The sequence below is a fragment of the Tenrec ecaudatus genome, chromosome 3 (genome assembly GCF_050624435.1).
Source record: "Tenrec ecaudatus isolate mTenEca1 chromosome 3, mTenEca1.hap1, whole genome shotgun sequence".
NCBI classification, from domain to species: Eukaryota; Metazoa; Chordata; class Mammalia; order Afrosoricida; family Tenrecidae; genus Tenrec; species Tenrec ecaudatus.
In genome coordinates, this window is record NC_134532.1 from 3613364 (window position 1) to 3629412 (window position 16049).

The 16049-nt window shown below is 40.6% G+C and overlaps 1 protein-coding gene across 1 annotated transcript in view; it reads left to right on the forward strand.

Annotated features, from left to right (window-relative positions):
• The first annotated feature begins 575 nt into the window (after positions 1–575).
• GLRB (glycine receptor beta) overlaps positions 576–16049 on the forward strand; it is a 118363-nt gene continuing 102889 nt past the window's right edge. The window contains exon 1 of the mRNA XM_075544733.1: positions 576–710. Within this exon, the coding sequence (XP_075400848.1) occupies positions 589–710 (122 nt within the window). The 5' untranslated portion in view covers positions 576–588. The remainder of the gene's footprint in view (positions 711–16049) is intronic.

Below are 16049 nucleotides of genomic sequence, written 5' to 3' on the forward strand. Positions count from 1 at the left end.
GATAGTTTGCAAATTTAATACGTGCAACGGAAAACATGATGAATTTTGTGTTTGGAAGTCTATGATGCTGATATTTTCCTGTTATCTTTCATTACTTGAACGCTTATTTTTCCTTAAAGCAATTTAATTTCATTCGAAACATATGCATACAAAACTTAAACAGAAGAGAATTAAAAATAAAGCACACAAAAATATTCAAATGTGCTCGCCAGAGATAACCATTTGGAAACTATTTTAAACATTCTTCTAGGCAGGTTGGCTGATTGCAGTTCTATGTCGGTTTGCAGTTTTAGATGTCAGAAATGTTGTCTAGTTGCCTTTCGTACTCCTTTGGATCCTAATTTTTACGAAGCACTGTTTAAACTAACTTTCATTTCTATTCTAGTATAGGCAAACAAAAACAGGAACAAAAACCACCTTGCATTGTAGACATGTAACCATGTAGTGTTGAGCGATGAAGATTTGATACACCTGTACTTCCCTGATGGGTTGTAGTGATCCTGTTTCTAAAAGGAATAATCATAATTATCAATTGTCTCATGGATGTAATTAATTTTTCTCTCTTTTAGATCCATTTACTTTATCAAGATGAAGTTCATCTTGGCGATGGTCTTTTTCATTTTGCTTTCCTTGTGGGTTGAAGAAGCCTGTTCTAAAGAGAAGTCTTCGAAGAAAGGGAAGGGGAAAAAGAAGCATTATCTATGTCCATCGTATGTTCTTTGTGTCTTTTATTCTTATATGGAAAAAGATATTGTTGCATTTTAATCAATAGAGTAAGGTGCTTTTTACTGAACAGAGCAGTAAGACTTTTCACATTAAAATAAGCTCCCATTTGTTTGGTAAGTAGAAAAGGACAGGATAAAGGATAGTGTCGAGTCAGACAGTTACTAGTTTTAAAGGTCAAGTTTTATAAAGTTTTGTTCATATTGTGGGCTAAAGTAATTTTTACCATTCATTTGTAAACTTATAAGCAAAGTTACTATTTTTGTTTGTTATATGTGTGCAACTTTATTTGGATAGCAAGATTCCATGTTTTGAATAAAAACTGATAGTTCAAAGAATTGACCTTTAACAACTGAGCACTGAAAATATGGATCCCTAAAAAGTAAGATAGGCACACTATGACCTAGATCTAGTTAGCTAATATTAATGTATGCCAAAAGACAATTCACATAGTGGATAAAATTTCCACATATATGGAAATATATATATTATATATATTCCAAGGGTTTGTTGTGGGAAATTATGACGTCTCATTTTCCCACATCACACCAAAAATGAAAACAAAAAAGCAAATAAGGAAAAAAGTTTGTTACTGGGATGCTATATTTTTTATAGGAAAGTTTGATATCACTGGTGAATAATATAGTAAATAATATCCTATAAGTAGAGTAATTGTCTAGTATGTAAATAATAACTTTCACAAAATATAAGGGGCTCTTGCTTAATAATACAACAAATGCGGTGACTATGTAACAAAAGTTAAGTTGCTGCTATACAACATTTTGTTACTAAAATGTATATAAATGTCATATTGGCCGTGAGTTGGATATTATTCCAAATATCACCGTAATTTGAATGTAGGTTCTCCCACTTGTAAAGCTGTCTTGAGAAGTCTATCTTGTAAAAAAAGTTCATTTTGGAATTGGAATTTTGGACTGGGTATTTGTATGAAAATGGGAAGCTGCACATTGATACATATAAAGTCTAGCATTAAATGAAACCCAATAGTAAAGGATAGCTCCTGATTTCCAGCTTCCATGATCTTACATCTCCCTGTGTTTCACAATCCAAGGTCAAAGCCAAATTTCTGAGTGCTTGACGTGCTTTCCCTGAATGATATTCATGTGGCCTTGTTGGCCGTTGTCCCATTAGGCTATCTATCATCTGACTGGGGCCAGTTCAGGAATAACCACAATCCGCAACTACCACTAATCTGCTATGTTGCAGCTTTTGTAGGAGACCAACATTTTTAGTAACACAGATAGTGTGAAGCCAACTCTTCCCTAGAAAACAGACGCATTTTCATGTTTTAATTATACCCAGTATCTATATTTTATAATTACGGTGATCATTCTATCTGAGAAAGTCAAGCCATCTGCAGTCAGCCAGGTTTCTCTGCAGAGGGATGCCCAGAGCGCTCATGCGCTGCTGCTTCTTCTTATTTTCCTTATCAACTTTCATGAATTAAAGTATTCTGAAAATGAGAAAAGCAAATCTGATAACTACTATATAGATAAGGGTCTTTTCAAGAACTCTTCTGTCCTTTTCAAAGAACCCTGGTGGCATAGTGATTACACATTAGGCTGTGATCCACAGGGTCGGAAGTTCAAAACTGCTTTGTGGGGGGAAACGATGAGGCTTTCTACTCCCTTACAGGCTTAGAAACCCACAGGGGGCAGTTCTACCCTGTCCTGTATGGTTGCCATGAGTCAGAATCAACTTGTTGGCAGTGAGTGTGGTGTTTTAGGGGATTTTCTATTGCTTTTCAGAACATTCTAAGATTGTCTTATATACAAGCGGTTTCTGACATGCAGTGAATACATGAAACAGAATATAGTGAATATGTAAGACACTTGAGTATCTTTAGTTACCTAAGACTATTTTTAGTGAAATTTAATAGGTAACAAGTGAAACAATAAGGTTTTCTTGGTGACTAAGAAAATCTTGATGACAGAAAATGCATATATTGCTTAAGAGTATATAGCAGTTTAGATATGCAGAGTAGTTTATTACAATTTTATTAATAAAATTACCTATGGCAGCTTATCAATTTTATTTTTATATTTATGTATGTGACCTAAACTTACACAATTCTCCTTTCAAAATAGTAATATTTTCCATCATCCATTTCAAAACCTGTTCTTTCTACATAACCCCTTGGTATTAGCTCCTCATTTTGCCCCTCCTTCCCCACCCTCCCTCCCTCATGTACCCTTGATAAGTTATAAATTATTTTTTTTATATCTTCCATAGCCCACTGTCTCCTTTCACCCACGTTTCATTAGTTTGTCCCCTTGGGAGGGGGCGGGGAACGGCTATACATAGATCATTGTGATTGATTCTCCCTTTCCCCCCATACCTCTCCCTCCCCTCATGGTGTCTCTACTCCCATTATTGTTCCTGAGGGTTTTTCTGTTCTGGATTCCTTGTGTTGAGTGCTCTTATCCGTTCCAGCATCCATGCTCTGGTCTGGAATTGCGGTCATGATACTGGGGGGAGGAAGCATTAAAGAACTAGAGGAAAGTTGTATGTATATATTTATCGATATTCTTTTTACTCATATTATTGGGGACTCATAAAACTATTATCACAATCTATAATACATCAGTTATGAAAATATAAAGTACACCTGCACACTTGCTACCCTCATCATTCTCAAAACATTCACTCTCCACAAAAGCCCCTGGCATCAGCTCCTCACTTTTTCCCCTCCTGCCCCGCTCCCCCCTCCCTCATGAACCCTTGATAATATATAAATTATTACTTTGTCACATCTTATACCATCCAACGTCTCTTTTCACCCACTTTTCTAATGTAGATCCTTGTAATCAGTCCCCCATTTTTACCCCACCCTCCACCCACCCTTTTAGTATTGCCACTCTCACCACTGGGCCTGAAGGGATCATCTGTACTGGATTACCTGTGCTTCCAGTTCCTCTCTGTACCAGTGTACACCCTCCGGTCCAGCTAGATTTATAAGGTAGAATTGGGATCATAATAGTGGGGTAGGGGTAGGGGTGGGAAGGAAGTATTTAGGAACTAGTGGAAAGTTATATGTTTCATCATTGCTCCTGAAGAGTTGTATATTTTGTCGGTGCTATACTGCACCCTGACTGGCTTGTCTCTTCCTTGTGACCCTTCTGTGAGGGGATGTCCAATTATCTACAGGACTTTGGGTCTACATTCTACCTACCCCACTCATTCACATATATATGATTGTTTGTTCTGGGTCTCCTGATGCCTGGCACCTGATCAATATTAATATTTTCAATGGTAATGTTGCAAAAATTTATATTTATATATCTAATTTTATTTTCACAAGTAATATTAATAAATCTGCCATATTATAAATATTAATAAAAGCAGCATTTTATGAATAATTTTAATGATCATCGCTGAGTTATGAACTAAGTTTGTCCATGTCTGAAATTGGACCCTTGTATCAATTCTTCTTGGGATAATACTAAGTAATGTACTGCTATCATAGGTACTGTGAATGAATATGCAAATTATTTGCATCCTGGAAAATAACCCAGATGGTTTATCCTTATTATTATTATTATTATTAAATACTTTTATTGGGGGCTCTTACATCTCTTATCAAAATCAATACATTCATCCGTTGTGTCAAGCACATTTGCATATATACTGCCATCATCATTTTCAAAGCATTCTCTTCCCAATTGAGCCCCAGATACCAGCTTCCCATTTCTTCTCCCTCCCTCTCCCACCCACCCTCCCTCTTCAAACCTTGATAAGTTATAGATTATTATTTTCATATCTTACATCATCTTCCGTTGCCCCTCACCCACTTTTCCATTGATTGTCCCCCGAGAGGGGGTTATAGGTTGATCCTTGTGATTGATTACCCCTTTATCCCCCCACCCTCCTCTAATCCTCCTAGTATTTCTACTCTCATTGTTGGCCCTGGGGGGTTTATCTATACTGGATTCCTTGTGTTTGGGGCTCTAGTGTATAGCAGTGTGCATGTTCTGGTGTGATCCCATTTGTAAGGCAAGATTGAGGTCATGAGAGTGGGGTTAAGGAAGCATCAAAGAACTAGAGGAAAGTTGTGTGTTTCATCGGTGTGCTATACTGCACTCTGCCTCATCCCTGCTCTGTGACCCTTCTGTGAGGGGATGTCCTATTGTCTACAGATGGGCATTGGGTCTCCACTCCATGCCCCACTGCCCCATTAACCTTGGGAATAATTTTGTTCTGGATCTTAGATGCCTGGTACCTGATCCCATTGATAATTCATGATCACACAGGATGTTGTGCTTCTTCCATGTGGGCTTTGTTGCTGCTCAGCTAGATGGTCACTTGTTTATCTTCAAGCCTTTAAGACTCCAGACACTATATATTTTGATAGCTGGGCACCATCAGCTTTCTTCACTACATTTGCTATGCACCCATTTTGTCTTTAGCGATTGTGTCGGGTAGGTGAGCATCACAGAATACTGGATTGTTAGAATAAAGTGTTCTGTGTTGAGGGAGTACTTGAGTTGAGGCCCAGCATCTATCTGCAACCTTAATTCTTAACATACAGATATGAGTACATAGTTCTATCCCTCTCTCGTTCGTTATATATATATTCAATTCAGGAATATCATCCTCGAAGCTTGGTGGGACAGGATGTCCTCCCCTCCCTCTCCATCCTGTTTCATTTCTCCCATGTGCTCGGATAAGATGCACCACTCTCCCCAAGGTGTCTTCCCAGTACAGCCCTCTGAAGCGCATCTTCTCCGCGGGTAAGGGGTATCCATATATTTGGGATTAGGCCAGCCCCACAAACCTCTCTATTGGTTCCCTTGTACATGCTGGTATGCTTTATTAATGTCTTGCTGCATCGAGTTGAAGCTTGGTCTCTCTCCCTCGCCTATGGAGAAATAAACAATACTCTCCCCTAGGGTGGATTAGTGTCCTGCTCCCCACCCCCGCTACCCATGACATTTCTTCTCTTACTTTCCCCTTCCTATTTAGTTGGCTGTCATATATACCCTGGATTGGGTTTGGCCCCTGCCACAGTTGCTGGACCTCACCCCAGGGATATATGTATATAGTAGCTTTTCCCCAATGCCTCGCTTTTTGTTGTTGTTGCTGTGTTTTTAAAAGCTTACATCAGTGGACTCAGGTTTTATTTGTCCTTTTGTTATTGCTTACTTCACTAAGCATGATTTCCTCCAGTTCTTCCCATGTGGCAATGTGTATCATGCATTCATCGCGGCTTTTTTAGGGATGCGTAGCACTCCATTGCATGTATGTACCAAAGTTTTTGATTCATCCATCAGTTGATTTTTGGGTTGTTTCCAACTCCTTGCAATTGTGACCTATGCTGCAATGAACATTGGAGCACAGATGTTTGGCCGTCGTTTATTTCTTGCCTCTTCTGGGTATGTGTCCATTAGGGGGATTGTTGGGTTGTATGGTAGCCCAATCTCTATCTGTTGTAGATATCACCAAATCGATTTTCATAGTGGTTGCACACACCTACAGGTCCGCCAGCAGTGGACCAGTGTCCTACCTCTCCATATCCCTTCCAACACTTGTTACTTTCTGATTTTTTGAATTGGGCTACCGTTGAGGGTGTTAGGTAATATCTCATAATTTATTTTCATTTGCATTTCTCTTATGGATAATGATCGGGAACATTTTTTCATATGTTTATTGGACATTTGGATTTCAGCCTCTGTGAAACTTTTATTCAGGTCCTTTGCCAACTTAACTTAGTGGGCAGTTAGTTTTTTCTTATTGTAAGCTTGCAAAGTATTGTAGATTTTAGTAATAAGGCCTTTGTCTGATGTGTCATTGCTAAAAATGTTTTCCCAGTTTGTGGATCTCTTATTACTCTCTGGTGAATTCTTTGAATGTACACAGATGTTTTACCTTCAGTATATCCCACTTGTCAATTTGTGACTCTCCTGATTTTGTATCCTTCCCTATTTCTGATCACCTACGTTCTTATTAATGGCCCTAATAGTTTGGAGTTTTACCTCAAGATCTGTGATTCACCTTGAGTTTATTGTTGTGTGTGGAGTAAAAGTAAGGGTCTTGCTTCATTTTTCTTCAGGTAGATAATCAATTTTTTCCAAAACACCATATATTGAAGAAGGCATCTGCTTCCCATTTGGCATTTTTGGGACCCTTTCAAATATCTGTTGACTGTATGCTGATGTTTTTATTTCTGGGTTTTCAGTTGGTTTCCATTGGTCTGCATATCTATTGTTATACCAGTACCACACTGTTTTGACTACTGTGGCTGTATAATAGGTGCTAAAGTTAGGTAGAGAAAGCCCTCCCACTTTGTCATTCTTCTTGAGTAGTCCTCTGCTAATTCTGGACTTCTTCCCTCTCCATATAAAGTTTTAATCAGTTTTTCCAATTCATTGAAGAAGGATGATGTTATTAGTATCAGGATAGCATTAAAATCATATTGTAACTTTGGGAAGAACTGATATCTTCACTATATTGAGTCTTCCAATCCACGAGCATGGGATATTATTCCATTAGTTGAGGTCACTCTTGATTTCTTTTAATAGTGTTCTGTAGTTTTTCTCATAAAATTTTTTTTAAAGTCAGGTATATCCCTAGATATTTCCACGTGTGCTTGGCTATTGTATGGGGTACTACCTTTTTAATTGCCCCTTCTGTGATCTTGTCTGATGTGTAGAGCAGTATGATAGGCTTCTGTTTGTTGATATTGTATTCTGCCACTCTGCAATATCCCTCTATCACTTCCAACACTCCACTTGTGGAGTTTAGGGGATTTTAAATATATGAAAACATTGTCTCTGAATAACGATAGTTTTGCATTTTCCTTTCCCAGACGAATACCTTTGATGTCTTTTCTATGTCTTATGTTGTTAGCTAGGATCTCAAGTACGATGTTAAATAGGAGTGGGGATAAGGGGCATTCTTGTCTGGTCCCCTTTTTCAGTGAGATTGTTTTCATTTTTTCTCCATTGATTACCATGTTTGCTGTTGGTTTTTCATATATAGCTTGTATAGTATTGAGGAATTTTCCTTCCATTCCTATCTTCTTAAGAGTCTTAAACAAAAACGGTTGTTGGATTTTGTGGAATGCTTTTTCGGCATATATCGATATTATCATATGGTTCTTATAATTTTTCATGTCAATGTGGTGAAAATACTAATGGTCTTTCGTATGTTGAACCATCCCTGCATCCCTGGTATGAATTCCACTTGGTAATGATGAATTATTTTTTTTATATGCTTTTGTATTCTATTTGCCAGTATTTTGTGATGGATTTTTGCATTGATATTCAATAGGATAATGAATTGTGGTCCTTAATTCTTGTGGGATCGTTGCTTGATTTAGGTATCAGAATTACACTGGCTTCATAGAAAGAGATTGGGAGTTTGCCATCTTTTTCTATGTTCTGGAAGAGTGTGTGTAGGATAGATGTCAGCTCTTCCCTGAATACTTGATATAATTCTCCTGTGAAGCCATCTGGACTGGAGATTTTTTTGTTGGTAATCCCTTCATAACCTTTTCTATTTCTTCTATTGCTATGGGTCTGTTGAAGTTCTTGATATCCATCTGGGATAGTTTAGGGATGGATTCTTTTTCCAAGGATTTGTCCATGTGTCCCAAGTTGTTTAATTTGTTAGAGTATGGGTATTCATAGCACTGTGTAATAATCCTTTTGATTTAATAAAGGTCTGTTGAATTTGTCCCCTGTTCCATTCCTCATCTTTGGTATTGAAATTCATTCCTTTCTTTCTTAGCTGCATTAAAATTTCCCATAGTTTTCTTGTTATATAGTGCTCCTCCTTATCTCTTATTGTGGCCTATACCTTGAGATCAATTTTGTCAGAGATCAAGATTGATACCCTCCTTTTTTGCTTTGATATTTGCTTAGTATTCTTGTCTCCAGGCTTTAATTCTCAACCAGTTTCTGTCTGTAAGCTTGAGATGTGTGTCCTATAGGCAGCAGATCGATGAGTTGTTTTCCAAGTCAGTTTGTTAGCCTCTGACTTTTAATGCCTGAGTTTAGTCAATTGATATTCAGTGTTATTACATCCATCTGTGGACTCTGTGATGTCATCTTGTACCGTTCTTGGTGCGTGTTTTCCTATTTAGTGACCGTATCTTTTTGTGGTGTGTGTGTGTGTGTGTGTGTGTGTTATTTCTCCCGCTTCTCTGATTTTCCTATTTGATTGCTTTTTCCATTTGTTGCCTGGTTATCCTCTAGGTCACTGGTGCAATTCTCTGCCTCCTCAAGTCAGTTGGCCTAGTCCATTCTTTTTCTACTAGATTTTGTTATTTCATCCCTTAGATCTTTTATTTCCATTTGGTGTAATGCTTTTATCTCCTCTGTCATTTCATCCCTTTTCTGTATTGTTTCCCTCATATCCTGTATGACTCCAAGCAGCATTCTGAAGATTTCTTTCCGTGGTAGGTCAATGTTGTTTTCTTCTATTTATGTCGTTAGGTTCATGACTTCTTCCATCATCATTATCTTCATTTTATCCTGCTTTTTTGTTGGGGCTGGTTGTTGTTTTAAAGGAGCCCAACACCGTCTTCCAAAGTCAAAGAGAAGTGGGCTCTCTCTTGAAGGACTCATATTCATGCTTCTTCAAACTACCTGCAGGTAGCTGCCCTGGTTGGTCAGGCTACCGCTGTATCTTTCTATGGTTTCACTCTTACCCTAGCCATCCAGTATTCCATTCTTTGGAATGTAAGTTGGATAGTCCTCTCATGGGACATTGGTTGTGTGGTTTTGGGGCCCAGGAGGGTGGCGTTTCACTGGCTGATCTCTCAGCAAGCCATAGTTGTGTGTCTCAAGGGGCTTGGAGTGCCTCAGATACCCTGTAGTGTTTCCTTCTGTAACTGCAGGGTCATGGAGGGCGGGTAGGTATACTTCCTTGGTGTAGACTGCCATAGATCACAGGTGATATTACCCTAGTCAGAGAAATCACCATGGAGTTTGGGCAGATGTTCCCGCAGTAGCATGGAGCATCACAAACAGCAGGCAAGAGTTCCCCCAGTCACTTGTAGGGCCTTGGGTTGTAGGCAGGAGTTTCCCCCGCTGTTTGAAGGGGAGACAAGACAGCTACTTTGGAGAGCGGGCTAGATTTTCCCAGCTGCCTGTAAAGCCAACAAGTGCAGGCGGCAGCTTCCCAACTGGGCCATCAGACTACACTAGGAGGAGGGGAGAAGCCTCGAGGCCAATAGTGGTGTGTGAAGGGAAAGTGAGGCAGAAGAGTAGAAAAAGAGAGAAAGGAGAAACCGAAGACAAGAAGAAAATTTTTTTTAAAAAAACAAAATAATAAATACACACACACGCAAAGAAAAATAATAAAACCAAAGAGTAAAAAAGCAACAACTGAATCTGCTGAGACTGTGCCTGGAAAGCAAGAAGAGACAGAAAAGGAAAATTGAAGTAAATGAAAAAGAAGAAGAAAAGAAAGAAAAAAATAGAGACAATTGAGCCCCGTGCTGTACCATGTGTAGAAGTGCCACAGGAAGCAGGCTGGAGCTTCTCCTGGAGGTGGTTGTGTGGGGTTTCCCGAGGTAGCGGATAGTGGGCTGGAAGCTAGTAGTGACATGTGAAAGGAAAGAGAGGGAGAGGAAACAGAAAAGAAGGGGAAAAGAGGGTGAAAAAGAGAGAGAAAAAAGAGAAAGAAGTGGGGGAGACCACAACTATGCTCATCAAGACTTAATGTGGTGGCAAAAGAGAGAAGAAAAAAATAAAGAGTAAAGAAATAGCTCATCCCTGGTCCCCTTAATGTTGTGCTTGCATGGGTTTAAACCCTGCCCCATGGTCGCAGGCAGGTGTGCCTTTTTGGTGTAGGGTTCCACGCATGCTGGCCAGAATTGCCCTAGTCGACAAGATTACTGTAGAGTCCAGATGGAGCTTTCCTCAGCAGTGTGAAGTGCTGTAGAGGGCTGTCACGGCTGCCTGGTGTGGTGTGTAGCACTCCTACAGAGGGACAGCTGGAGTTCCCCCTTTCGTTTGGGCAGTTTCCCCAGGCAGAAGGTAGCGGTCTGGAAGCCAGCAGTAGCGATTTAAAGGAATGAGAGGGACAGAAGAGGAAAAAGAAAGACAAAGAAGAAAAAAGAATGAAAAAGAGAAAAATCCAGAACAGACCTGGGCCCACTGAGACCACCTGCAGTGGGAAAGATAGAAGGGAGAGGGAATAAAGTGGGAAGAAAAAGAGTAGTAATAAGGAGATAGCTGAGGCATGATCACCTGACCGTGGGGCTGGAGGAGTTCCAGCCCTGTCTCAAGGTAGTAGGATGGTGTGCCTGCTTGGTGTAGGGTCCCTCAGATGCTGGGTGAAATTAACCTCTAAGGTAAGATCACAGTGGAGGCTAGGCAGCAGTTCCTGCAGCGGTGTTGAGCACTGGAGATCTGTGGTATAGTCGCCTTGTGCTGTATGCAGCACTGCATGGGTGGGGGAGTTCCTTTAGCCACACGTAGGGCCACAGGACCAGCAGGGTATCCCAAGCCTCATGAGGACAGGCTGGACCACACCTGCTGCATGTGGGATGACTGAGGGCAGATAGTAGCTCTCCCCATTTCAGCTTGTGGAGTTGGCCCAGCTTGTGCCAAGACTGTAGATGTCCCAACAGCTCAGAGCGGGCCCCCGCCAGCTTGAATTGAATTAAATTGAAATCCTCTGGGCTCTGTAGCTAACTTCTAGCATTCCTTAGCATTGGATCCCTTATTGCGCCAATGCATGTTAAAAGACTCTTTATGCCAGTTTATCTTGGAGTTAAACAATGAGCCTGGGATTTTGAGGGTTTTTTTGTTTTTAAAAATTTTATTAGGGGCTCATAGAACTCTTATCACAATCCATACATATACATACATCAATTATATAAAGCACATCCGTACATTCTTTGCCCTAATCATTTTCAAAGCTTTGCTCCCCACTTAAGCCCTTTGCATCAGGTTCTCTTTTTTTCCCCCTCCCTCCCCGCTCCCCCCTCCCTCATGAGCCCTTGATAATTTATAGATTGTTATTTTGTCCTATCTTGCCCAATCTGGAGGCTCCCTTCCCCCCTTCTCTGCCATCCATCTCTAGGGAGGAGGTTACATGTGGATCCTTGTAATCAGTACCCCCTTTTCAACCCACTCACCCTACACTCTCCCAGCATCGCCCCTCACACCCCTGGTCCCAAAGGTATCGTCCACCCTGGATTCCCTGTGCCTCCAGCTCCCATAAGCACCAGTGTACAACCTCTTCCCTATCCAGTCCTGCAAGGTAGAATTCGGATCATGGTAGTTGGGGGAGGAAGCATCCAGGATCTGGGGGAAAGCTGTGTTCTTCATCGGTACTACATCGCACACTGACTGACCCATCTCCTCTCCTAAACCCCTCTATGAGGGGATCTCCAGTGGCCAACAAATGGGCCTTGGGTCTCCACTCTGCACCTCCCCCTTCATTCACTATGGTATATATATATTTTGCATGATGCCTTATACCTGGTCCCTTTGGCACCTCGTGATCGCACAGGCTGGTGTGCTTCTTCCTTCAAGCCTTTAACACCCCAGACACTATCTCTTTCGATAGCTGGGCACCATCCGCTTTCTTTGCCACATTTGCTTATGAACCCATTTGTCTTCAGCGATCCTATCATGGAGGTGTGCTGCTAATGATATGATTTTTGTTCTTTGATGCCTGATAACTGATCCCTTCGGATGCCTGATAACTGATCACACAGGCTGGTGTGTTCTTCCATGTGGGCTTTGTTGCTTCTGAGCTAGATGGCCGCTTGTTTATCTTCAAGCCTTTAAGACCCCAGACACTATCTCTTTTAATAGCCGGGCACCATCAGCTTTCTTCACCACATTTACTTGTTTACCCGCTTTGGTTTCAGCAGTTGTGTCGGGAGGGTGAGCATTGTAGAGTGCCAATTGAATAAAAGAAAGTATTCATGCATTGTGGAAGTGCTTGCGTAGACGCCCAAGGTCCTTCCGCCACCTTAATACTAGACCTATAAATATAGACACATAGATCTATTTCCCCATCCTCATATATATATTTGCATGTACATGTCTTTGTCTAGACCTCTATAAATGCCCTTTGACTCCTAGCTCTTTCCTCCATCTCCCTTGACTTTCCTCCTACCCTACTATCATGCTCCGCCCCGACCTGGGTTACAGCTATACCTCTTCTTTACGTAACCTTACCCTTGATCATTCCCTACCAGGCCTGCCACTCCCACCTCACTACCATTTTGGGTTCTATGTTGTTCCCTTGTCCCTGTGTTTGCTAACACCATTTCCTTACCACCCCCTCCACATTCCCCATTCCATGTTCCCCCGGAACTGTCGGTCCCGTTGTTTTTCCTCCAGATAGTTCATCCAACCTGTCCTATTCAGACAGACCTGTGGAGACAATAACATGCACAAAAACAAGGCAGAGTAAAACAAAGCAACAGTATACAACCAGACAACAAAACAACAAAAACAAACCACTGACAAAGAACAAAACAAAATGCATCACGAAACTAACTACAAGCTTTTCTTTCGGGATTTTCAGTTTTTACTGAGAAAATGTTTTCCCTTTTTCATATTGGGATTGTGGGGTGCCCTGATTTCCGGGCTGTCATGCTGACCCCTAGAGGAGGAGCTCTAGCTTATCGGAGAGGTTATTTTTCTTCTTGGCCAACTGGAACTGAATTCCACCCCCAGGCTATGGCTACCCCGTTATGCCCTGGCACTGCCACACCACGATCTCGCTCAGGTAAATTTCCAGACATCTTTTCAATTGCTCCAAATCTGTGGTTGCCAGCTCCGACCCTGCCTCACAGGCTATGAGGGCAAAGCAGCTAACAGAGCGGGGGCTCTGGTGAGGCGCCCTGCGACTAGCTTTCATTGGTTCTCCTCCAGTCTGGACTTATGAACCCTTTTGGATGTGAACCTGGGGAAATCGCTACTTGCTGCTGGAATAGAGCGCTGGTAGCTGCTCTGACTGGAGCCCAGACCCTGCTCAATGAACCTAGAGCATTTCAGTGCATCCTCGGTTCACTTTTTGATTGAGATTTTTTTTTAAAAAAGTAGGGCTCAAGTCAGACCCTACTACCCTGATTCTAATTTTAGGACTCTGCCTCCCAGTCTCCTTCACCTTACCTCTCAGCTTTCTGGTCTGGCAGCAGGAGCTCAGGGAGGGTAAATCTAACTGGACTCTATCTTCTTACCTCTTCTAGATTGTTTATGCTGTATAAGCTGATTAAGCATAACATTTTTTCACTAAGAGGTATAATTGATATTTTCAAATATTATAAAAATCTAAATTAGTGGTATTTTGATGTTTAAGCTTTTTTATTTTTTGGTAGCCTGGAGAGGTCAGTGGGGGTTATATAGTCATGTGAGGTTATTATGCAGCAAATACAAATAAAACCATCAAATTTTACTGTTATAATATTTCCCGGCCCACCCCCTTAAATATTATGGATTTAATGCTATTTTAAGACTTTTTATTGTGATTTGGGTGGTTTACTGAGCAAATCAATTTTCCATTCAATAGTGTGTACATATTTTGTTTCTTGTCTCTTTTGCAATCCCCACAATATTGCTCTACCTCTTCTACTTCCTTCATGTAGTTCCAATTCTCCTGCATTCCTAACCCTTTTCCATTTCGTCTAGGAATAAATGTAGTCCTTTTGATCGTATGTGGTTGATGATGCTGGAGTTGGTACCTCTTTTGTGTTATTGTTGTCTTTAAAGGCCTGTGTCTTTGCCTGAAAATTAGTCCACAGAGTGAGTTCATTTTAGATCTGAAGGGTGACTAAGAGCTGTAATCTCATGGGTTTCACCAGCCTCACACTGATTTTTTTGCACATTTCAAACCTAATCTATCCAGAATTTTCTGTGAACCTATTCAAAGCTGTTGGTCAAATCTCCACACTCAAACTCACTGCATTAAGTTGACTCCAATTCATAGTGACCCTATAGGACTGAATAGAACTGTCCCTGTAAGATGCCAAGCTTGTAAATGTGTTTAGGAGTAGAAAGCCTCATCTTTCTCCTGCATATGGATAATGGTTCTGAAATGATGACCTTATGATTATCAACCTAACAATGAGTGGATCACAGTGGTAACCAAACGCCATCTTGTTCTTTTAGTCTGAGGATCATCAACATTGATGCTCATATGGCCTGTTAGTCCACTGGACTCTGTTTCTACATACAGTTACGTTTCTTCACTTTTCTTTGCTGTGGGTAGAGAGAGACTAATAGTTGCTCAGCAGCTTCTAAGACCCAGTGGCTACTCACTAGTGTAGGATGTAGGACATTGTCTTTGTGGCTGATGTTGTGGACATTGACCTTGGTGTCTTTTGAGACTGTGGTCTGGAGTCCCATCCACCAGTGACTTATTCCCTCAGTCTGAGAACATATAAGAAGTTTTAAATGATTTTAAAAGTAAGAGGGGGAAAAAACTTACTATTCAAGGGTATAATTTTTATGTTCAATTTCAGTCATATCGTAACAGTTTCTGGCTTATACTTTTATTTTAAAATCCACATTGTTTTGACATTCTGGAAAATTATAAATTTGAAATTGGTTGTATTTATAGTATTTTAGTGGCATTTGTATGAAGCTGTGATAACAAGCTGATAAGCTATACAAAATTTATTCGTAAAATTTAACATGCATTAATAACTAAGAAATAATATTTAAATTAGGAGAAGTATCATTAAAAAGGCCATGGATATAGTTATCTCTTTTTTGTAGCTTGAATTTAGCTTTGACCTTAATTTGTGAGTCATTTACATAGTATTGTATATATTCTATTTGAGTGCTCTGGTCAAAACCCACAGCTGCCACACTTGCTCTTGATGCTGTTTTTGGGTGTCAACCTGCTTGTTCTGACTCTCAATGAATCCAGGTGACAGAGGAGAATGGCTCTCCTTATAGGATATTTTTGGCTTTAATATTTAGGGAAACAGCTTGCCAGAGTTTTTCCATGTTTTGCTTTACACAAAGCTACCGAGTTGGCTCAAAACTCCAACGTTCCTGTTAGCAGCTGAACACTTAACCATCTGTGCCTCCTGGGCATTTGCTCACTGCAAACTCTTAGATTTTATGTCCATTCCAAATCTTGTTAAAGAGCTTCAGAGCCAGACATTTAATATTCCAACCAGGCTGCTAACCACAAGTTGGACAGTTCAAACACATCACCATCTGTGCAGGAAAGAGGTGAGCTTATCTCTTCCTATAAAGGGTCGCAGCCTCAGAAACCCCAAGAAATGGTTCTTAGAGGATTTATGAGTCAGAATCAACTCAATGGTAGTGGGTTGGTTCCCATGATGACCTAAATTCCCACGATTATAAAACCTCAATTCAGAA